The 25,877-nt window shown below is 39.8% G+C and overlaps 1 protein-coding gene across 3 annotated transcripts in view; it reads left to right on the plus strand.

Moving 5' to 3' along the window:
• Nucleotides 1-25,877, plus strand: part of slco2b1 (solute carrier organic anion transporter family, member 2B1) — a 217,344-nt gene that overhangs the window by 30,321 nt on the left and 161,146 nt on the right. For all 3 annotated transcript variants that reach the window (XM_048229425.1, XM_048229428.1, XM_048229426.1), the window contains exons 3-6: nt 423-560; nt 2,227-2,389; nt 2,491-2,715; nt 21,676-21,774. In XM_048229425.1, coding sequence (XP_048085382.1) covers nt 423-560; nt 2,227-2,389; nt 2,491-2,715; nt 21,676-21,774 — 625 coding nt within the window. The remainder of the gene's footprint in view (nt 1-422; nt 561-2,226; nt 2,390-2,490; nt 2,716-21,675; nt 21,775-25,877) is intronic.

Genomic DNA, 25,877 nt, shown 5'->3' on the forward strand with positions numbered 1-25,877 from the left:
ATCAAAATACCGATGCACTGTTTAAAGTTGCGCTGCGCACTGTTAAAGGGTATGACAGATGTCATTCTCATTGGTTTAAATTATGTTACGCCCAAAACACACCGACTGATTAAGAAACATAAGGCCCACATTCTTGTGCCATGTGCCGGACGTTTCATAACAAAACCACACCCAATATGGACTGGAATTTGTTTAAACTATTCGCCAGTGACCATGCGTTTTAGATTGTCATGATAGGGTCCACAGACGCTTATGTCCAGAGGCCAGTTCTTTGAGTGTGTCAAATGTGTTCTTATATACATGTAATTTACTGACAACAAATGCAAACAAATTGGTACTGTGTCATATAAAATGGAATAGACATTTTTTGTGGTAATTTAATCTTTATTTTGACAAGCTTGTGTGTTGTGATTATTTTTCAGTTGTTTGTGTTTTGTCATGGAATACTACAACTATCTCAGCTTCTGGTCTCTGGATACTTAAAAGCCTCAATATCCACAATTGAGAGAAGATATGGTTTTACTAGTCAGAAATCAGGACTTTTTGCAGCTTTTAATGAGGTAAGCATTTTGATGATCTTACATGACCGATTTATTGAGTCATTTTCTTCCAGTGTCCCAAAAGAAAGATAATTCTTCAAAAACAGAGATGATTTACAGTACAGTTGCCTGCACAGTTTATTTCATAAATGTATGAATGTAATACATGTGTTAATGTAGTCAACATTAAGATAAGATATATGTGTTATTATGTGTATCAATTATGTGTCTAATGTGTTCATTCAGTTGGCTCTCAGTTTAATCTAGTCTGGAATAATAGCTCTTGGAAACTACAAGGGGGAGATATAATTATTATTATATAGGCCATAAATAATGCTGTTTTTTGAATAGTCTACTGTTGGTTCTGTGACATAATTGCTACATGCCAGTTCACTGTTTAGGTTTTACTCTTGGCACTACCAGTTGACCAGCTGCAGTAGATATACAGTAATTTCCTGTGTATTAGCCGCATTGTGTATAAGCTACAGGACAGTGATTTATGCGAGTTAAAAGAAACAAAACCATATTAATACCATATTAACTGCCCCGTGTATAACATCATAGCTGAAGAAATTTTGCAAAATCAATGTACAGTATGAGCCCTGGCTAATAGTTGGGAAATTACAGTAGGAGACCTACCAGGTTTATGGTCCCCAAACATTTCAGCAATATTTAGATAGATAGATAGATAGATTACTTTATTCATCCCCAAAGGGAAATTATGGTGTTGCAGCAGCAATAAATAATATAAACATATATCACACATAAACATACATACAAGTTAAAAAATAAATACAATTGGATATAGTCTCTGTTAAAGAGGTTGTAAACTGCATTGACTCTCGGCATAAGATTTTCTTTCACGGCACAATGGGGAGTTGTTGTAAATAGTTATGGCAGTGGGCAGGAATGATTTCCTATAACGCTCCTTGCTACAGCGCAGTTGGAGCAACCTCCAGCTGAAAACACTCTGTTGTTTGACCAGTAGTTCATTCAGTGGATATGAGGTGTTGTCCATAATGTTAAGGAACATCCTTCTCTCAACAACTAACTCTAGGGGTTCAAGTATACTTCCAATTACAGAGCCAGCTCTTTTAATCAACTTGTTGAGTTTTTTGGTGTCATTTGCCCTGATTTAGGCCCCATTATAGACAATACGTAGCACTTTTACTTAAATTCTGAATATAACTGGGAGCCAGTGTCACAAGGTCGGTTCGTTCGCCGCTCACGGGCCTCGAACCCGCCACCTTGACACACACACCGGCATGGGAGACGAACGCTCTAACCACTGAGCTAAAAGCCCAGGTATCCAACTCAGCGGTTAGAAGCGTTCTTAAGGTTAGGGCTGTGAGTATTTACACGGGCAACTAGCACGCTAGCTTAGTCTGCCTCCGTTACACCAGTGCAGGGAGCCAGACTTGAAGACTTGGTGTGTGTGCTCTCTTTTCTCATTTTTGGTTAAAACTTATGACTGCAGCATTGAATTAATTAATCTGTCTAATGGATTTTTGGGGCAAGAGGGTTAGGTCAGCAAGGTCCCACATCCCTGACAACTTTTAGAACAGAAAATCAGTTCTGATAGCACAATGTTGTGGGCAGGCATGAAGAATATTAATCAAACCCTCATGAAAACAGACATGTTATTTCAAAAGTAAGGTCTAATGTGTAGTACTTTCTATTTTTCTAGGTGGGGAACACAGTTCTCATTGTGTTTGTGAGTTTCTTCGGCAGCCGTGTGCACAGGCCTCGTTTCATTGGTATTGGGGCGATGATAGCAAGTGCAGGTGTTTTTGTCATTGCACTACCTCACTTTCTTAGTGGTCCATACAAATACTCTGGATTCATGAACAGTGAGTGATAGACAAAGCACTATATGTTATAGCGTTTTTATAAACAGACAATTCTGCACAAAATCCTGCACTGCGTGTATAAATACTTTTTCTATTTTTAGGCACCAAAAAGAACAGTTCTGAAATATGCCAAACAAAGGACCTTTCAAATTCTGACTGGCAAGGTCAAAACTGCAGCCAACAAGACACAATTGTCTATAAAGAAGTTTTTCCCATACTACTTCTGGGCCAGTTACTATTGGGAGTTGGTGGTGTTCCAATTCAACCCTTTGGAATTTCATATATAGATGATTTTGCCAGTAAGAGAAACTCACCTTTTTACCTTGGTAAGAGTAACATTTAATTCCACTTTGTTAAATGTACTGCTACATTGTGTTACATATGCCTAATATGCTCAGGCAGAATGACAAATACAAACTAGAGATGCACTTCCTGAAAAAATTACCAGTGAATGAAAAAGTTGGATAGGCCTATTGCTAGGGTGGTTGCTAGGCTGTTGCTAGTCATTGTGATTGCTATGCTGGTTACTATGTTAATCATATTGGCTATGGTGGTTGCTAGGTTGAGATTATGGTAATGGTTACTAGACTGTTGCTAGGGTAGAGATGGTGGTTGCTATGATCAATGCAGTGGTTGCTATGCTGGTTGCTATGGTAATCGAGTTGGTTGCTATGGTGCTTGTTTGGGTGACATTATTCATTCATTGGGTGACATCATACATACATTATTTAGCAGACACTTTTGTATAAAGCGGCTTACAGAAGGAGAATAACATTCAAGCTACAGTGCAGAGTAGACCGTAGCTAGGAAGTACTACTGCATCTGTCAATTAGAGAATAAGAGTGCCGACTATATATAAGTACTAGTCAAAGTGTGATAGAAGGAGCATGTGATAGAAGAAGGAAGTAGAGGAGGGAAGTCCATGGTAAGTGCGTGTTAGATGTGTTTAGAAGTTAGAAGTGTTCTTGGAATAGTCGAGTCTGGGTAATTTTACAATAAGAATGTGCGCTTTGTTTCAAAAGGGTCAAAAATTAAATGATTAATCTAAAAATGTAATTGTTTGGGTTTTACACAGTCAATATATGTCTGTAGAATGATAAAAAAAAAGTTGTTTCATGACATCAGTGCATGGTTAACTCTGACAAAAACACTCAAGAAGAGATGATAGGAAAAACTTCCCATCTGAAACCTTTTAAATCCTACTGATGGGTAGTACACAGTCTGCACTGCAAGAAATATGGGCGTGTATATGGAACATAATATGCATAAATAAGGTTCTTGTTGCAAATACACTAATTTCTTAAAATATTCTTGTGTAACTTGTTTTGCACTGAATAGTTATGACGCTTTTACTTGCCTCTCATTAAAAGCTTCCAAATAAGTGATCAGACGCCAGGTGCATGGTTCAAAAGGATTCACTGTATTCACTTTTAATGATTCGTTTTCCCTGTAAGACAATTTGGTACTAATACAAACAACATTCTTGCTCAAAACTAATCCGATTAACGTAATTATGCTCTCAAACAACATTTTGAACCTGACCCTAGGTTGTTTTGCTCCAAATTCCTTTAATGAAACTGAAGTCCAGTTTATTCTTTTTACCACCTTCTTACCACAGTGGGTGAAGCCGAATTGATTGAAATTACAATTGTGATTACAAATGCAATTAAAATAGCATAATTATGCACCTGTGAAAACATGCACAGTGATACCCTAATTGTATCCAAAAAAAAGTGTTTGGGACAAACAGTGTCATCATTTTACCATTTTAGAAGTAACATATTAATTACAGTATCTAGTGTATGTGTTTAGACAAAGAAACACTAAAATGTCCACTCCAACTCAGATGTTTGACAGTCCATCAGACACAGCTCAATTAAGATATATCCAAAAAGTTTTACAGTTGTCCAACAACATCAGAAGCCTCTGAAACACTTTGTGGCACAAAGGATAACGATTATTGACAAAGCAAATTATATTGGCAAAAACACATTCAATCTCATTAATTTTGGGAAAATATAGGCTTAAGCATGAAGATATTAAAAACAAAGTGAGGATTAGTAATAAGTAAGAAAAAATAATAGGCCTACCCATCAATACAAGGGTGAAATTTAATCAGCATTACAGTGACTTCATACATCTAAATAAGTATATAAGTATAAGTATATATACTCTTTTGATCCCGTGAGGGAAATTTGGTTTCTGCATTTATCCCAATCCGTGAATTAGTGAAACACACACAGCACACAGTGTACACACAGTGAGGTGAAGCACACACTAATCCGGGCGCAGTGAGCTGCCTGCATCAACAGCGGTGCTCGGGGAGCAGTGAGGGGTTAGGTGCCTTGCTCAAGGGCACTTCAGCCGTGCCCACTGGTCGGGGTTCAAACCGGCAGCCCTCCGGTTACAGGTCCGAAGTGCTAACCAGTAGGCCACGGCTGCCCCCTTTTGACACAGTGATTAAGGCAGTAATAGCCTACACAACGATCCCTATCGGTGAAGCTAATAAAATACAAAGACACAAAGTATTAAGCCCCTTCAATATAGGGATGAGATGATATACTGTAAAACAGCAGCTTTCGGGGGGAAAAACACATTTATATAGCCTATAATAGTGTCATATTACAAAACAGTGTGTTGTCAAAATATTCAAGTTGTTTAGCTAATAAAATGTAATAATCGTCTGTGTGGCAACAGGTGCCATCCACGTCATACGCCATAGACTAAAATGGTGGTTTAGCTGAGAAAACAAAGTCTTGTGCCCCTCAACATGAAATGACATCCTCACAACATCAGCTTTCAGAAAATATACAATTTATAAGGCCTGAATTGTCTATGTGGCATACAGGTGGGTGACAGGTGCCAACCTCGTCAAACGGCATATATACTAAAAATGGTGTGCACCATAAGTAAACTATTTAGCTAAGAGGATCATGTGCCCTCTAAACAGTGAAAGAAACTGTAGAATGGAAGAAAGTTTGCTCGAAACAAACCCGGGACATTCGTGGGCATGTAGACCCAGACAGAAACACACGCACGCACACAAAAACACACATAAACACACACACACACACACACGAAGACACACATGCACGCACGCAGGCACACACACACACACACACACACACACACACACACACACACACATATAAACACACACAACACATACACACACCCCATTACCCCTCCAACACACACACTCACAAGCGAACACGCACACATATACACAAAAGCAAACACACACATGCACACACTCATTTACATACAAAAAACAGTACAGTGGCTTGGTGTCCCAGGACAGTGTCTCGGGACAGTGTCTCAGTGTCAGGGGACAGTGTCTTGGTTTCACGGGACAGTGGCTGGGTGTCACGGGACAGTGTCTGACTTTCCAGAGACAGTGTCTCGGTGTCACAGGACAATCATGGGTGTCACAGGACAGTGGCTGGGTGTCACGGGACAGTCATGGGTGTCACAGGACAGTCATGGGTGTCACAGGACAGTGTTTGATTGTCCCGAGACACAACTCAGGACAGTACTAACAGAGCGGGACAGTTTTTGTTGCCACTGTTACTGCCTCGCTTTCAGCTGCTCCAACTACTACTCTGTCATCTTTCCATCAATTACATGTTCTTGTATAGCAGGAGCCACAGAGACATTTTTGGCTTTAAAAAGGAGAATAAAACGAAAGTGGCTTATATGGCCCCTGAGGGTAATGGTAGGCGATTTTGTTTTACTGGTAAAACAAACTGGTCAGATTTGCCATTCTGCAGAAGGGTATGCATATCATAATGATTTCATAGCTCTTCATGTGCAACTTTCAGGTTCCCCACTCTTCCCTACCCTCTTCTGTGTGAGTGTGTGTGTGAGAGTTTGTGTGTAAATGTGTGTATTCTCCACAGGCTTGTTCTACTATGTAATTATACATACATACGTACATTATATGTGTGCAGGGGCTATAGTTCAGTGGTAGATCATTTGACTGCAGATCAAGAGGTCCCAGGTTCAAATCCCCCTCAAACATGCTCACAAGCTGGCGTGTGCAAATGCGTTTGCCTAACTCTTAGAGGGGCAGCCGTGGCCTACTGGTTAGCGCTTCAGACTTGTAACCGAAGGGTTGCCGGTTCGAACCCCCACCCCACGGCTGAAGTGCCCTTGAGCAAGGCACCTAACCCCTCACTGCTCCCGAAGCTGTTGTTGTTGCAGGCAGCTCACTGCGCCGGGATTAGTGTGTGCTTCACCTCACTGTGTGCAGTGTGTTTCACTAATTCACGGATTGGGATAAATGCAGAGACCAAATTTCCCTCACTGGATCAAAAGTATAGTATATATACTTAACTAGATGTACCGCATAGCGGTACAAAATATGACCGCCGCTCAGTCCTGTACATCCGTTCCGCGAAAATAAATCACACTTCAATTTGTCTCCATCTTTTACTCCATCCCCACTCTTGAAACATTTGTGTATGCTTGTTTGGCATGCCTGAGTGTGTGTGTCGCGGCTGCACAGAAAGTAGCCTACTGGTGCTGAAAAGGTGAATAGATTGTAGAATAGCCAAAGAAGATGTAGCATTGTTATAAAACCTTTAAAATCTCTAAACAATCACAAGTAGGGCAGTTCATCACAGTTCATCCATTGCAACTGGATTGATGAAAGGTCACTTACACCTGTAGGCTACATTGTATTTGGGGATAGCAAAAGGTATCAGCATAATGTTATTTTTATTTATTTATTAATAAACAAAAACATCTCTGTCAGTTCCATGCCGTTTTCAACAGCTATCAAAAACAAAGGTCATTTTTGGATGGATGGATTTTTTGTGAATGTTTCTTCTTCTACATAAGAAGTGGGGCAGCCGTGGCCCACTGGTTAGCACTCTGGCCTTGTAACCGTCGGGTTGCCGGTTCGAGCCCGACCAGTGGGCTGTGGCTGAAGTGCCCTTGAGCAAGGCACCTAACCCCTCACTGCTCCCCGAGCGCCACCATTGTAGCAGGCAGCTCACTGTGCCGGGATTAGTGTGTGCTTCACCTCACTGTGTGTTCACTGTCTGCTGTTTGTGTTTCACTAATTCACTGATTGGGTTAAATGCAGAGACCAAATTTCCCTCACGGGATCAAAAAAGTATATATACTTAGTATATATACTTATAAGATTTTAGTCATTTTTAGTTCATGTGATAATTTATTGTCAATGCACAAATTAAGTAACAGTAGTCTGAAACGTTATTGTTAATGCACAAATTAAGTAACAGTAGTCTGAAACGAAATGCTGTTTTACATCTAACCAGTGGTGCAAATAACGACATGTCCAAATGGGCCTTGATGAAATGGTAAAGCTAGACTGTTCATACACATTTTAGCAGACCCAAAGTTGAAGCTGTTGTCCGTTATTGTTTGTGCAAATATACGCTGATTCATGTTCCCTTGCATTGTGTAACTGAGGTCCATGGCTAGTCTGGCTTTCACCAGACCATGCTCAATCTTTTAAGAAATCAAAAAATAAATAGCGGGCAGATCAGGCTGGGTTCACCCAGCCCTAGTCCATAGGCACCCGATATTGTTTAATTTTCGATTGAGATATCCGCTCTGGCTATTCTAAATGCAAAAATGCATCAGGGAGTTATGACAAAACTGTAACTAACAAACTAGATCCTAATAGAAAGCTGTTAGCTTCCCTAAGCTTTAGGTAGGCTTATAAGGTAGGCTGGCGACTCAAAAAAATCTCCTTTGGAAACCAATGGCTTACGCCTTACAGTATCAAGCGGACTTAAACTGCCATATCGTGGCGAAAGTTGTAATAAAATTCACGCAGCTCCATGAGTCAAGGAAAGCGCAAATGAAGTAGCCACTTCTAAATGGGACCCACTACACAGTAGCTTAAGGTGTGTTGCTAAAGCAGCCATAATGAAATGAAGGTGTCATTGTTTGGATACTTCACATACCGCGTGCTTTTAATTTCACAGACTACAACTACCAAGCTGGAATCAAAGCACATCGATTCCCCTCTCACACCCTGCAACGCACTTAAAACAAATAAACAGGCGTCTCAGTCTCCATGCGATATAGGCAAAGCAAAACTGTATCAGACCCGGTGTAGCGTTGGTAAATCTTCCATTGCACAGAATGATTTTTGTAGCATATGCAACAAATGACGGTCGAAGATGCAATTACAATGCTGCTATCAATTTGCTTGGTATAACCGCATTTATAGTTTTCTACAAATGCAATCAATCAAATTGGCCTCCATCACTCAACCAGCGCTAACGGTAACATTATTGTACCTAGGTCCTTATTGATATTATAAGATTAGCGTTACCTGCAGTAAAACCAAGCATGTCCGATAAACATCCTCAGATTTATTTCAACTTCAAGAAGAAATGGGAATTACATTTCATGTGAACATCGTCCTATCCTTATTAGGCGTTCTCTGCTGTAAACTACAGTCCTTGTAGGAAGCGTCCATTGTTTTCCAACCCACTTTTAACTTCCAACAAAATTATGTCTCACTGCAACGATGCGCCATCTAGTGGACAAGCGACTACTTATCGCCAATACTGGAAATGCAGCCATGATGATGATGATGAATGTTTTGGCTTTCTTTTTTAATCCTACTGAATTTGTAATTATACCGATAGTATGTGCGTGGCTGTGTGTGTGTGTGCATGTGTAGCCTATATGTGTGCACCGCCATCTACAGGCCAATGAGTGTACAGTCACTAAATGTACACATAACCTAATTGTTTTTAGACCCCCCATGGATGAAATTCTCTGAAACTTGGCATACCCCCCAGAGAATGCCAGGTCAATCATACACATACAATTTGGTGCAGTTCTGAACATCTTAACTGAAGATAGGGGCGATTAAAGCAGAATAATATTGCATTTTCATTTTTTACCGGGGGGGTGCAAATCACAAATGAGTGATTATGGGCCAGGTTGATGTGGGCCCTTGAGACCAACATAGCGGTTCGGGGGGCCCACCAGCACGGGGGGGTGGCCCCCGGGGACAAAACAAAATTTTTCCGTAAAAGTCTAGTGGGGCTACATACCCACCAAATTTCATGTGCACCGGTGTTTCGGTGTCTCGGGTATCGTTGACCAAAAATCATTCTATGACCGATAGCGGCGGTCATAATTATTTTACTTTCAAATCTACTTTCAAAAGTTGATTGTATTCCTAGCTTTTCATAAATAATAACATATTTTTAGATATACAAAGTTTTATATTATACTGATTTATATATTAGGAAGTTGTATCTGTTGAATCAAATGTTTTTTTGTCTCTATTCCGAAATGGTCTTAAATAAATAGATAGTATATTTACTTTCTGTATTACTGGTAATGTATGGGTAACACTAATTGTAAACTATTAGTAAATGGCTTGTTCATCATTTCTCATCAGTAAAGCTGGGTAACTAGTAAAGCTCAGGGTAACACTCCATAATAAGGTGCCATAATAAATAGCAAACTAGTAATTACCTAACCCTTTGTTAATATTTGTTACTAAAATATCTATTTGCCACAAGTTAATCGTTTTTTCATTCATTAATTAAATATTAGTAGTTTGCATAAAATCTGTATGTTAATGTTTTAACAAATAGAAAACAATCTATGAACTAAAATTGTATTAATATTTGTTAATAGTTAACGAAATGTCTTTTTGGCACTAATTAGCAGTTATTTCTCACATCATTTAAATGTTAAATGTTTATTTACAAACTATATGTTAATATAAAAGTTAATGACATATTATTATTTAACTATTTGTTATTACACTGTGCTTCTGCCTATCCCAATATGAATCACTCCTCATAGGACCCTTAATGACATGAACAATGTTGACACAGTAACTTATGTCTCACAGTCTGAAAATCCTAGTACATCCACACAGGTGAGGTCTAGATTTGGTCACATTCTCAAGCCAGTTGACAGTTGACAGACTGATTCAAACTATGTCAAGACAAGATATTGTTCACACACATCTGTCTATGCAGGCTATCTGCAGGTCAGTGTTTCAGGTTTTTCATGATAGAAAAACCCGATAGACATAGTTAGAGTTGAGGTCACACGTTTGGTAACATGGTTATGTGCTCCAAGCTTTTCTGATTAGCCTTATGGAGAATTTTTCTGTTTTTGTTTTGTTTTCTTCTCTTTTCCTAGTGGCTTTAGTACACAGTGTAAATGGGTCTTGTGGGGTGTATAAGGCAGCCTACTGTCAGTGGTTGGTTGTGTGAGAGTTTGCGCACCTCTTCTTCCACTTCATACTTATTGGATACCTTTGTGGTTGGCTGTCCTGCAATTGGTGACCATCTGTCTAGTGTTTGAAAGTAGTGTACTTTTTGCCTTTGGAAGTATTTGGTTGCTGCTCGAATTGGGTGAAAAAGGGGAGGTAGGTGCAGGGTTTTCGTCGGAAAAAAAATGAAATGTCTGACAAAATTAAATCTCTCCGGTCAAATTGTCTGATTGAAATTGGCTAATAATCCTGTGGCCCTAACCAAAGTCCTTTTAGGCAAGTACCTCCACTCGGCGGCCATTTGACAACGCTTTTTGGGCACTCGTTGGGTATCCATTTTGGCAGAAATCACAACACATGCGGCGAGATCACAACAAATGCGGCGAGATCACAACACATGATTGGCACGATGTCTTCACAACACACCATATGATTGGCTCAATGTATCCACATGTCGACGTTGTCATGAGCCCTCTCACTCCACCGGGTTACCACCTTAATTGGTTTCCATTATTTTCCACTCTGCTCACCACTCTCTCTACTCAGCCTAACTAGCTCCACCTGTCTCTGCTCTGCTCTGCTCTAATTACTCTGCCAGCTGCGCTGCATTACCCACTAACCTCTCCCAGTATTTAAAGCCCTGTCTTTCAGCTCTCCTTTGTCAGATCGTCTGCAAAGCTCACACCTGGAACCTGTTTGCTCGCGCGTCTGGCTGACTCATGTTTTGTGACCCCGGACCTGCCTGAATCTTGACTACTCTTCTGCCCCAGAAAACCAGACCTGCTTTCTGCCTTAATGACTCCTGACTACTCTTTGACCCCGGTAACTCTGACCAGCCTTCTGGTGGTCAACTCCACCACCACCACCAGATAAAAAGCAGAAGTGTCGGGCTGAATCTGTCAGAATCAGTGACTTTGGAAGTGGAGTTGTGGGGGGTGTGGCCGTGCAAGACACTTGTCATTCTCCGTGTACACTGGACATGCAACTGTGTTCTGTACCCAAAGCATACAGTCGGCCTATCCTTTCTCTGTCTATGACCTGCAGGGTTACGCCTCCTCTACGAGGAGATTGCTGGTCCGCTGATAATTTCCAGCACAATTACATTGAACCGCGGACCGAAAGAAAAAGAAACTAAATGTTTCCCAGAATAGGAAACATTTCATAATTTATTGTTATCAAATAAAGAGGCATAGCCTTAGGGGGTAGTGGTGTGAGTGCTCATTCTTGTGTGTGCAAGTTAAACAGTGGAACCACTGGAGATAACGTGGGTAGCAGCAACAAACAACGTAGCCTTTTTAAAACAACGAACGAAGCGGACTCTTGCTATAGCCTACTGGCTAGATCTTGTTAGGCATGTTTAAGTTAGGCTAATGAACATGTTGCATTCTATACAACCTGATTATGTCATTCTTTAAGCTACATAGCCTGTCTCCAGTTTTCCTCAACTTGACCAATTAAGAAGCAATAATAGGATATTTGACTGGCATATCGTCAAAATGTCCGGAAAACGAAACCTCTGCCGGTCACTTTGACCGGCACCATTTTTCTAGCGGAAACTTTGAGTGGGTGTAACAGAGTTAGAAATGTAGTTTAGTATTTGTATGTGATTTTCGCCGTAATTAAGCAGCTTTATTGAGATTGGTGTTTTGGAGCCCCCTTTGGAGAAACGGTATACTGCAGCTCTGCTGCGTTTTGTCTTTGTGTGTTGCCGTACCCGATCAGGGGGTCGTTTCTAGAAAGCATCGTTTGCTTACTTGAGTCGCAACCTTGGTAGTTCGCGCCATCGTTCTTGGATTTGGTGTTTCTAGAAAGGGTAGTTCGAACTCTCAATCGCAAACAAGGACGCAAAGTTTGGTCGTTTGAACTACTGCCCCTAGGCAGTCGCACTTGTGTATGCTTGTGTCGTTCCTTGGTAGTTCCTGTTGGTGTCCGGAGCGCCTTACCAAAAATCACAACCGCCTAACCAAAAATAGTGAAGTGGATGTTTATCTCGTGACTCAATGATTGATCTATCCTGTAGCTTAATTTTGATTAAGACACTGACTCCCCTACTTGGCTCATTCTTGCTATTTATGTTAATTCAAGTATTGCCTTGCTTTTAGTATTATAATCTTCCCAGACCCTTACAACAGTAGTGATAAATGGTGTAGTGGCTAAAGCAGATGACTTATTATCCCAACGTTGTAGGTTCGATTTTCTTATGATGTGAGATTGTCCTCTTGCTTCTCGTTACCTGCAGGTGAACTAGTGTGACACATAGATTAAATTGTTTTTGACTGATGTCTTGTACCTATGGTCTCTCGATGTAGAGTAACTATATACATAAATATGTATGGACAAAACCTATTGTTGTGTATCGTAGGCCTAGCCTACTCTTACTCAGAGATGAAAAGAAGAGACAGGATGCGAGTTCCGGCCGAGCGCGTAGTGCACTGACGGCGCTGCCGTTAAGCCACGAGACAATTGATAACATTTACGATACCCAGACATTAGTCCAGGCTATATATTTTTTCCAACATGGATATTTAACACAAATAATGGCACATATTGGTCGGCTTCAGTAAAATGTTTTATATAGGCCTACTTGCAATTAATAGGTTTAGGTTTTTGCAGATGATAATGACAATGCCAGCATAATCACTCGGTGTAAATGAGAAAAATGTCAACATAGGCTGTGGCAGAGAATTTCTATGGGATGGGGTATTACACGTTGCCACTGTTTCCACCAATGATCTATCGCTGCATCATCAACGTTGTTGGAAATACAGTGTTCGAACGTCGGAGGTAGCGAATTGCGACACAGGCATGTGCGATTCTAGACCTAGAGCTTTGCTGGGGCACAGGCCCCCCAACACCCAATACATAAAAAAAACAAACATTTAAATGTGCGTGCAATATGAAATAAATGGCTTTTACGTCTGGCCCCCATCATGTCGTCATCCATTTCTTGCCTGTCTCTCTCCTCCTTCTGCCTGGTACTGGACTGCCCAGCCTGTGCTCTTTCTCCCCTCTCTTCTCCTTCTTTTCGACCTTCTTCTCCTCCTCCAGCACTCTCTCCCTCCAATGTGCTTGAGGGTGATCAAGCCAAGCATAAGACGCTTGTAGTGACAGGGCCAGGACTGGTGAGGTGCTAAAGGGAGTGAGTGTCATGGTGAAGGTGCAAACAGTAGTCCAATAGTCCTTAGTTATGTTTGCCTGGCAAGGTGCTCAAGAGAGTGAGTGTCATGGTGAAGGTGCAAAAAGTAGTCCAACAGTGCAAGAGTAAGGTCTAGAGACCAGCATAAATAATATAGACAAATAGGAGAGCAAGTGTAATGTAGACAAGGTAAAAAAAAAAAACTTTTCAGTGCAAGAACAGGTTGAGGTAATAGGGTTATAGCCATTAATTCGTTCAGTATTGTATCAGAAGCCTGACCGCAGCCATTGATCATGTGTGCTAGTATAGCATGAAAAACAGTGTAGCAGTAAAACAGTAGTGAAAAAATTAGACTGTGTACAATAGTAAAACAGTAGTAAGCAGTAGTGGGCAGTCAGTACTCAAAAAACATGGACATGGAGAGGGTGGAGAGGCAGACAGACTAAGCAGAGAAGTCTATCTCTCCTCTTCCCTTTAGTGAGGCATTGAACAGTTCAATGGCCCTAGGAACAAGGACTTCCTCAGCCTTTCAGTTGTGCATGGCAGTGAGCGAAGTCTCCAGCTGATCAAGCTCTTTTTGCTTTTTGATAGTGCTGTAGAGCGGATGACATTCATTGTCCAAGATGTTGATCAGTTTGTTTAGGGTCCTTTTGTCAGATATTAAAGTGATGCACTCCAGTTCAGCTCCCACTACAGAGCCAGCCTTCCTTACCAGCCTGTCAAGTCGCCCAGCATCGTTCTTCTTTGTGCTTCCTCCCCAGCATACCACTGCATAGAAAAGGGCGCTGGACAGACTGATAGAAGATCCTGAGGAGCTTTCTTATAGAGTGTCTTAGAGTGTGCACTGACCAGTGCGGTTTATTGTCCAGGTGGAGACCCAGATACTTGTAGGTGCTTACCACCTCCACATTGACCCCATCAATGGAGACTGGTAGCAGAGTGGGCTTAGACCTTCGGAAATCCACCACCATCTCCTTGGTCTTTGAAGTGTTTAGTTGAAGGTGACTGAGTTTGCACCACTGCACAAAGTCCTCCACCAGGCTCCTGTACTCCTCCTCTTGCTCGTCCCTGATACACCCCACAATTGCAGTAATCATCAGAAAACTTCTGCATGTGGCATGACTCGGTGTTCGGGACTCGGAAGTCAGATGTGTACAGGGTGAACAGGACTGGAGAGAGCACAGTTCCCTGTGGCGCTCCGGTGCTGCTGATCACAGTGTCAGAGAGGCAGTTCTTCAGTCTGACGAACTGTGGTCGCTCGGTCAGGTAATCTGTAATCCAGGTTACCAGGTGGACACGTCCACACCCATCTGCAAGAGCTTGTCTCCCAGTCTGAGGGGTTGGATGGTGTTAAAAGCACTTGAGAAATCAAAGAACATGATTCTCACAGCACTTTTCCCCTAGGTTAGAATGTGTCCAGTGTAGAAGATAAGTGATGGCATCGTCCACGCCCACTTTCTCCTGGTATGCAAACTAACGGGTCTAGTGCATGGCGTACCTGGGGTCTGAGCATACCTAAGACCAGCCGCTCCATTGTTTTCATCACATGTGATGTTAGAGCGACAGGCCTGAAGTCATTAAGCTCGCTGGGGTGTGGTTTCTTGGCTACGATGCTAAGCATTGAAAAACAGATGCTAATTATGTGGGCAACATTCTCTAACAGCGATCAACTTGTCATTTTTTCTGTCAAACAAGTTGTGAATTTGTTGTAACATTAAAACAGGGGACGACTTACTCTGTGCTCAAAGTGATATGACGAGCTCCAACGGACGAAATACTCGGAAGAATCATGTGAACGATGTTCATTGGTTGTTGCGTTCAATCTTACCCAGCTACAGAGGTGCTATTTCCTGATTGGCTATTATGGCCCCTTTCTTTTTTCCTTGTTTTTTTTATTGGCTGGTAAGTGACAGGCTCGAGTCATGACTAAAGCAGGCATGGAGATGCGCTCATGAATGCCATTTCCAGCGAGAGCAGCGCTAGAATTGTGCTGGGGCACTGGAGACTTTTACTAAGGCACGTGCCCCAGTGAATAAGGTCTAGTGACGCCCCTGGACACAGGTACGATGCTTTCTGGAAACAGGTGTAACAATGTTGTTGTTTGGTCACAAGTTGTGTCGTACCATGGTGGTTGAGCAACGTCGTTGCTAACTTTTCTAGAAACAAGCGGTATGCTTTGCATTGGGTAGGTTGACTGTATAAAGCATCGCCACTTTGTTTTAATTTTGTAACTGTAAAATGTTGTTTAAGTTGAAAACTTTGACATATCACCTGTATTATATTACTTTACATGTATGGTTAGGATTTGGGTGCAATTCTAGCAACTTCGAGAAAGTTTATTAATGTTTTCATTCCCACCACGAGTTCATTACACACTGAGTCTTACGTGACTAGCTGTAAACTCTGCTAGCAACTTTCCATGCAGTGTAGTTTAGTTTAGTGTGCATGGAAAGTGCTATTCAGCTAGCAATTCAGTCTAGCGGGTAATGAATGTACATTAAGGGGCTGTTTATACGAGGACGATTGCGAAGGAAGACGACAAAATATTTTATCATAAGTGCCTTTTGTTTACACGGCGACCCCGCCATCGGGGCTTGAAGACGCAAAAATATGAAGACTCCTTCCAGAGTGTAGAGTTTTGAAGCCGATCCGGGTTGCGTCTCCGTCTAAACGGCTAAACCAAAGATCCTTGTTTACCTCTCTGGCTAAACTGTCAAATTAGAATGTCTGCGCGTGACGTACCGGGGTTCTATCACACCACCACCCAGCGGTCTGGAATGCATATCCAATCGAATATCACACACTCTTGCGTCTTCATATAAACAAAGATTTCCCCCTGAGAATGCTCGTCTACGCCACTTCTGCGTCTTCTCTTTTCATCGTCACCGTATAAACGTAGCCTTAATTTAGCGTTATGTTTATGCATTACCTCCATATGGTCTACGTCTGCGAATGTTTATGTGAGTCTCTTAGAATATTAACTAGAAAATGCAATTCCAGGGAATTACCATTGCATGTAAATGCAAAAAGCTGCTGTGTATAACATTAAATTACTTACAGTATGATTATTCAGATTACATAGACGTGTCCAGTATTCTTGAAAAACACTTACTTGATTAGATGTTAGCTTAGAGTATATGACAGTCAGTAAAAATAAATTGTTAATTCAATATTGATCAACATTATTTGTTTTAATACAGCAGAATGATACTCAGAATACACTAATGAACACTTAACAACCAATGTAAGCTTGAAGTAAAAAAAATCACAGTTGTGTGTGTGTATATATAGAACTTGATAATGCCAATCATATTATCCTAAGACAGATCTATTTATCAGTGGTAATTCTGAAATGGCAGCAAGAGCTAGAGGTCTCAGTTAATTGTAATAAATAGGTCACTTTTGATGGTGATATAGACTGAAGAACAAGATTTAGCCCTTCAGATGATCAGTTTTAGACAGAACTTAGGTTAGAATCGTAATTTTCACACAGCACAGCTCAGGTCTAAAAACAGAGGTCTAACAGCACAGCTAAGTTTCACAGATGTCACAGCACAGGTATGATTCAAATGTATGCATGCTTCATATAGTTGTCGGCATAGTCCTCCTGCAACAATATAATACTCAGAATGTCTCAGTGTAGATCTCAGATCTACGTCTATAGTTCAAAGGTATGTGCAGATATGTTGATATGTTTTTAGGAATTAATGTTAAGTGTTAATGTCAGCGATGTATGGTTGGCAGGATGTGCACACAGACAGGCACACACGTAATGTAATACACGGTCATCACCACACTGGTCTGGTCTGGTCCCTAAAAGACAAAAGCAAACAAGTTAGAGTTATACCAAAAACATGGAATGTGTACAATTGTTCAATACAACTTAGATATTTAAGTGAGGTTGTTAAACCATAAATCTGTAATGGTAGTTAAATATACTAGCCTATAGTATTTCACTGCAAACAAAGCAACATTTTGTGTTTTATTCATTTTTGTTTAAGGATAGTTGATAGCCAAACAGTTTAAAGTAAACAGCTTAGAACACTTTGTAGGCAAAGGGTGTGTTGTTGCTGTTGATAATCATAAACTGAGTCTTAAGGATGGACCATTCTGATATTAAGCATCTTGATAAACAACTACACTATATCTTACAGCTTGCTAGGTCTGTCCACATTTTTTCTACAGATTACAATGTAGGCCTACCTTAGGATGTAGCCTACAGCAACTGGGAAGCTTTAATTTATAGGCCATAATAATGCAGAAATGAGTAGCCTAGGCCAAGTAAACATACTCTGCAGCTATGTTGAAAGCACAAACGTTATACCTCAACTTCTGTAGTGTGTTTTAACAATACTTTGGTCATATAGTCCGTTTCCAAACAGTAAGGTTTTCATCAGGCCCCTTTCCACAGGTTATCAAGAGCCAGATAGTATAACGTTAGTTAAAATGCTACTGGTTAGTGAGCAAATGTAACATCAGTGCTTAGCTGGGAGCGACGTTAGGTTTGAATGTCGTTAGCTAACGTTATCGAAACCTACAGCTTAAACGGTCAATTTAAAGTGACGACTTATTAACGTGGATTAGGTGGGTTTCATAACTTTCCTTACATAATAAATATCAACAGATAGGATAAGTGCTAACGTTAACTATTCCCCTAACATTAGAACTACCGAGTTTGGCTACTTATGACCTATCATTTCATACATAGCCTATAGTATAGAATGCTACATAACATAATGTTTGACGACATAAATGAGTCAAACCAGTCAGACCACTTACCTTGTCTGTAGTTAGAGAAATGTGCCTCTGGAGGAGAGTTTTACGAGCAAGTAAAGTATCACGGCAGGCCAAAACGTTCAGAAGATTCACAGCTCCAGTGGTGGAAAGATTGATTACAGCGGACCAGCTGTTGATTGCTTTCAGGTGCAGGTCACGTCATAATGCTAAAAGTTGCCGCCAAGGCGGTCAATGTTAACTCAATGGGAATTTATTGCTTTTTTGCTTATTGCTTTTTTATCATAAATATCTCAAAGTATAAAGTTTGCAAATGTAAAAAATACATTGTACAATTGTCCGTTACAAGACCTTTGTAGGAGTGTTTGAATGACGTCAAACGGTTCAGTGGTTTTAGTGTTATTAAACGTCAAATTTGGTCGGAAGAAGAATAATAAAAGACGATAATAAGAAGAACAGTGATAATTTGTATTTACATGCAATACAATTAACTGTTGTCCTGTGCACCTGACCATTCCATGTCGCATGCATGTCTCCCTTGCTAGTAGGGCTGACAGTGATGGTATATGAATGATGCATGTAATATAGCCCATTCAACTACTTCTTTTTATTTTGCTTGTGCAGATGCTGTTTTATGTATGCCAGTGCCTGAAGGCATGCTTTGTTTTAACTTTTCCTAAAGGAATAAATGTGATAAGCCAGTTTTTGTCTCAGTCCCTTCACCGTCTGACTTATAGTTATTACTAATATATTAATAAAGCTTAACCAACTTTATTATAAGGGTCCCCCATACTGATAGTTATATATAACTAATATATTAATTAAGCTTAACCAACTTTATTATAAGGGGCCCCACGCTGATAGCTATATACTACTAATATATTAATTAAGCTTAACCAACTTCATTGTAAGGGTCCTATGGGGAGTGGTTCATATTGGGATAGGCAGAAGCACAGTTTAACAACATTTAGTTAAATAATATGTCATTAACTTTTCTATTAACATATAGCTTGTAAATAAACATTTAACATTTAAATGATGCAACTGATAATGTTGAACATGATAACTGTTAATTAGTGCCAAAAATACATTTAATTAACTATTAACAAATATTAATACAATATTAGTTAATAGATTTGTTAAAACATTAACATAGAGTTTATGCAAAAACTAATATTTAATTAATGATGAAAAAACTATTAACTTGTGCCAAATAGATATTTTAGTAACAATTAACAAATATTAACAAAGGGTTAGGTAATTACTAGTTTGCTATTTATTATGGCACCTTATTATGGAGTGTTACCAGCATTGGTAGTAAATAAGTCTATATCTAAAATATGTTTATAAATAATACTTAATAAATTATGTAAGGGATAATGGACGACACGGTGGTCTGTTCACAGAAGTTAATGCACGGTCGAGGTTGTAAAACGGCCCTGACGCGAAGCGGAGTAAGTCGTAAGTGCATTAACTTCTGTGAACAGACCACCGTGGAGTCCATTATCCCGCTTATTCCACTGTTGCCACTTTTTACTTACAATTTAAACGTTTTAATCACTAAAACTGTCTTGTTTGTAGAACTAATTTCTTCCGACACATATCAACTAATTTCTCAACTCACAGGACAAACTGCCGTTACTAGTTCTAAATGGATGGTTGCTACGGCCAAAGGCCAGTCGTTAGTTCTATCTCTCCCGTTGTCAAGCGGGCGTATCCCAAGAGTCTGATGAACTTTAGCTTTGAAACATCGCTATTTTACTTAGCCTGCTGTCATCAATCTAGCTAAAAGCCACCTCCGTCATATGCTACAATGTTGCAATGTTCTGAACGTCTGCATTTTACAGCTTGGATGCAACGTGACCGTTCATTTAAACTTCACAACGAGTTCGGCGAATTAATATACAAGTGTGATACAGCCAAAAAAATGGATCTACTTCATAGGTGTGCAGATAACATACGGTTAATGGTCGTTCTAAATTAAGTAGGACAATGGGAAATTCAACCAAGCAGTGGAATAAACAATAATAATTTGTCTGACGTAATGTTTCCATTATTTAACAGTTGTTACATACATATGCATATGAACTAATGATTAGTTAGGATGTGGATACATGTTTTATAAACCACTTACTAATACTATAATTCATGATTAACTCAGGAGTTACAAGTAGTTAGTTAATGATATGTTGTGAGCTCATCTAAAGTGAGGACTTTCTATGCCTTCCAACACATTTTCAAATATAATATACTGTACTCAACAAAATAAGGTGTTTTGTGTGTGGAGGTCATTCAGCAGCAAAAAATGGAATGTTCTGCATGGGCACAAAAGTAGTAACTAAGTTCAGTTAAGATTTATGTTTGATATTGTACTACAAACTCTGTTAACACTTTGAGTTATATAAATTGCAATATTGCGTTTTTGTTCCCATGCATGGAGTGCCAAAAACGCAATATTGCGTTTAGCTTTTTTTTTTTACAAAGATGGACACTCTAACACACCTTATGGGCGATTTTGGGAACACTATGATGAATAGAACTGAAATAGATGACGATCAAAAAGTCATGAAAACGCATATCTGGATATTTGATCTGGACATTTTATCGGCTTTTGATGGTTGCTGCTTTGGGTCAAATCAGGTCAAAACCAGGCCATTTATTTTCGTGGGTTTATCACTAGGTGGCAGTCTCACTAGGTCACTTCCCGGAAACTTTACAGGCAACACTTCATATTTCATAAAAGACGCTATCTCCATTTCTAGAAAAAACCAGGGATTTTGATGAAAACTAGCCACTGTTTAGATTGGGATTTCTTAGGAACAGAGGCATGTAGAAATAAATGGTTTGTACCCACTGAGAGCTTAAAGTCTCACCTTTCAAACGAGCCATAGTATGTGTCCATAGCTATAACATAGAATACGCTGTGGCTCTAAAAAAATCATCAACAATGATCTAGATTGCTGGCACTCTGGGCCAAAGCTTCCGAAAAAAGCGTGGCATTCAAAGTGTTAAATTAAATTCCGTATTATTTATTTAACAGCTGTGTTTAGTATTATTTGAATAGCAGCAGTAACAATCAAAATTCAAAAGGTGTTGCACAGAGCCTTAAGCCTGAACAAGTCCATGTACATATTATAAGAGTTTGGGCATGGATTACATCAATGTTATTTGCTCCCTTGTTTGTAGGCATCCTTTTTGCTGTGACTGTGATTGGCCCCGCTTTCGGGTACATTTTGAGTGCACTCTTGCTACGTTTTAATGTGGATATTGACAAGCTTTCTCAAGGTAAGTCTATACTATAGAGATAATAGTAATTATATGCATCATTACTGTACTAATGTAAAGTAATGCTATAGTAGTTGATTTCCTATAGTAACATGTGCTAACAACTATTAAAAGCTTTAGAAAACACATGCTGACAGAAGAGAGAAAATGCTCTTTCCAATTCTAAGAGAGCCCTTTCTCTGCAGTGCTTTAATAAAGGAGCGAATATCTGTCTTGGAATTTCATAATTTTAGGAGCAAGGGGCCATTTTCCTTCATTATCACAAAAAACAAATACAATTGTGGCCCAATGGCCACATTCCAAAGCACAAAGGCCATTGAGTAAAATGGGTTGATTTTTTTCACCCGACAAATAAATAACTTGGCGCTCTGATAAAAACACAATAGATTTTAAAGTCCATCTAAAGAGTTTTTTTACCTTAAAATAATGTTTTCAAAATCATTTTGATGGCACATAAACTCTTAATAGGGCGAACAGCACTTCTGCACTCTGACGAGGTCTTATCCCTTGTAAAATAGACTTAGAAGTTGCTGTTTGGGTAGGAACAATGGAAAAGAGCTACTATGCTATATATAGTAGAGTACAAATAGATAGGCTACTTATAGGAATTTGGAGCTCTCTTTCTTCAGCCTGCTGTTGATGCATTCCCTATATATTGCTAAGCTAAGTGGTTTTCGGATTAGAGCTTAGATCGGGCCCAGAAAATCAAGCCCGAGCCGACCCGAGCCTGTGCACGTTCTGTCCGAGCCCGGCCCGACCCGACACATTACCTGTAATTATGAGCCCGAGCCCGATTTCAACCCGACATTTTTTTTTTTAATACATGGTTATATCTGATGTTCTCAAATACAACTTGGAGTTGTTTGAACGATAGAAATCTGTTAAGAATTATCTAATAAATAATGGACGAAGCATGTAACTGCGCTGTTTGTTTATTCAGAATGGAATTGATTGCAAAAAGATCTGAATGAAGAAACCTGAACAATGATGAACACAGACAATGAACGAGAAATAACTAGTTTGGATGACCTAGGAGTAGGCCTAGGCTACTATAACATTTAAACAAGGTTTTAGAATAGGCAGAATAATTATTTTAAACGAAATAAACATTTAAAAAAATATTACAAAACGTAGTGCAAAAATGCTGCTTCATGTCCCTCCCTAATAGGCTAATGATCTAAAACAGCCTACAAAATGAACAAGAAAGAATGAACTTTGGATGGCCTAGCCTTAAATGCCTATAAATTAACAAAGTTTATATAAATAGAATAATTTGAACACAACAAATGGTAGTAGGGGGGCCTATGTGTCTAATTTGGGGGCTTGTGGGATTCACATGTTAATTTTTGGAGAGTGTTATATCTTTGTTCTAAGGGTTCTTAAGAGTAAAAAAAAACATGTCTCCATTTTTTTTTTAAGGTTTTGAAGGACCCAAATCAAAGGTCAAATTCAGAAAAGGTCAAATTTGGTGTTTTGTCCATAAACCTCACATTGCTGGTATTATAGCATAGGGTTTGATGCCAAAAAGCAAAGATATTCTACAAGGTAGTGTGCAAAAGTGGGCCACATAAACAATACAACATTATAAAACATGTTTAGGCTGATGATTGATCTCTTTAACAAGAAATTGTGCCTAAAATTCTCAAAATTGTCCGCTTAAAAAAATAATACTTCAATATCAATACTATCAATTCATGCCTATTAGTGTGCTTGAGTGTAGGCCTAGCCTGCTCTGTCAGTTCTTGTCTACACCCATTCAGAGCACAAAGTGCAGAGATCTCTGTTAAATCAAGTTTAATAGACTTTTACATAGTACCAGCTGAAGTCTGTAAGGCCTTCCGTAGCCTATGTAAGTGTGAAGAAAAGAAAGGGTAAAGGATCAGATAGACAAACAGACAGGTGTGTGTGTGTGTGTGTGTGTGTGTGTGTGTAAGAGAGAGAAAGAGAAAGAGAGACACTACAAGCATGGAAGGATTATGAACTTTCAGGCCCCTGGGCCCAGATGTATTAAGGGCCCCCCACTAATTGTTGCGGGTGACATTTTAAAAAAATTATTTGATGTGATTTCCTGTATTCTGGTGCATTTTGGGGATGGCCAATACTTTAATTCAATCAGATTCATAGCCTATGTGTTGATATGATGTGTTGATATTGAGGCAATGATTCCATGCAATGGCTTGGGCCCCCTGACTCCTTGGGCCTCTGGGCTTGGGCCTGGTAGGCCCGTGCAGTAATCCATCCCTGACTACCAGTGACAGTTGGCTGATGATAGAATTAAGAATATCGAATAACCTGAAGCACATAGTGCTCTGTTCTTCATGGTTGGTGATATTAGTGACCTTCTAGCCTTCTACATTTGAGCAAGCACTTTTTCATAGTTCATGTTGGCACAGTCTAGTTAGGTTATATTCTGAGGTGTGTCTTTCTGTTAGTCAGGTGATGGCACACATATTCTAAAAGAAACAGATTTTGGGCTATGTATCCAGTGGCAGATATGTGTGGACTGGTGAATGACCCATCACTAGAGACATATGCCAAATTTCTTGTTTTTTTCCATGAGAGAGTATGGAGATGGGGTTCACAGATCAGCCAACGATTACATTGTTACAGTGCAGTTAATTTACAACAGAACAAAGCAGTTTGGCACAGGAACTGCTACAAATCCACCTGTAACAGTGAGCATCTGCAGCATGCTAAGATTCACTACTAGAAATCATGTGAAGCAGGCAGGACTCCGTGTCTTCAGAAAAGACGTGGTAGACCATCTTCTGAACCTGCAGCAACACCTGCAATTGCATCAAGTCCATCTAGAGGGACTTTGTACACTTGTTTAGCAGCAGCTGCTGGCAGCATAGATAAGTGCTTCTTCTGTCAGAAGCAGACAAAAGAGCGTCTTCATGAGGTGTCCTCTTTCAATGCAGGCAACCAACCAAGAACTATCAGTAATATTTTGAAGTCAATGACTTTTAACAGGTAGCGTTGTAGTAATGTAGTAGTGTAAAGATGCTAGGATGGGGAAAATGTGTTCATATTTTTTGTGTGTGTGAGCAGCTGCATTTTGAATAAGCTGTAAGCTCTTTAGACAGGTATTATTACAGCCAGCATAATAGCATTGCAATAGCATTGCAATAGTCTATCCTTGACATGGCAAAACATTAATTTCTCGGCATCTGGTAAGGATAAGGACTTCCCTATCTTTGAAATGTTCCTTAAATGGTAAAATTAAGTTTTGGTGATCTGTTTTATGTAATTACTTAGTGCTAGGTCCTGGTCAATTATAACTCCCAGGTTTTTAACACTTGTGGATGAGGTCAGATGGAAGATCACTATATGTAGCCTGTGGTGTGGATAGACTTCTGTTTTATCTGAGTTCAAAAGCAGGAACTTATTCGTCATCCATGTCTTTATATCTCTCATACATGTGTCAAGTTTGGCTAACGGGGTTAATTCATCAGGTTTTATGGAGAGGTATAGTTATGTATCATCTGCTAAACAACAGGGGCCCCAGTACTGAGCCTTGAGGCACTCCATATTTTTTACCATAATCTGGGTAGATGGTTTATTATGGACCTGTACAAATTGTTGACGGTTAGGAAGGTAAACCAAGCGAGTGCTGATGATCTAAACCAAGCATGGTCTATGCTGAGTCCAGGGAGGACCAGCATCGATTTGATGCCTATCCCCGAAATTTTTATAATCTAAGCCTTATCCAGTAGTATGTCATGGGTCTATGGTGTTTTGAAAAAATGTGGAGGTGAGATCTAATATGAGGTCCATCTGGAGGACCATCTTTCAGCAATGGCGTAGGTATGTGTATTTAGTGAAACTGATTGGTTATTGATCTTAGGCCAGGTTTTTTTGTGAACTTTATTCAACATAGGTGATTTAGGGCTTTATAAAACAGGTAAAAAAATGTCTTGTTCATAACAACACTCCAATACCCCCCAAAAAATGAACATACAAAATTAACAAACTAATGTTGGATTAGAAATAAAACGTTGGATTAGAAATAAAAACCTCTATTAAACTGGGCAGGTTCAAACAGTCCAGGTTGATGGGCCCGTCAGTTTTGATGGTAGCCTCCTGCCTGAGCTGAGCCCTGT

The sequence above is a fragment of the Alosa alosa genome, chromosome 20 (assembly GCF_017589495.1).
Source record: "Alosa alosa isolate M-15738 ecotype Scorff River chromosome 20, AALO_Geno_1.1, whole genome shotgun sequence".
NCBI classification, from domain to species: domain Eukaryota; kingdom Metazoa; phylum Chordata; class Actinopteri; order Clupeiformes; family Clupeidae; genus Alosa; species Alosa alosa.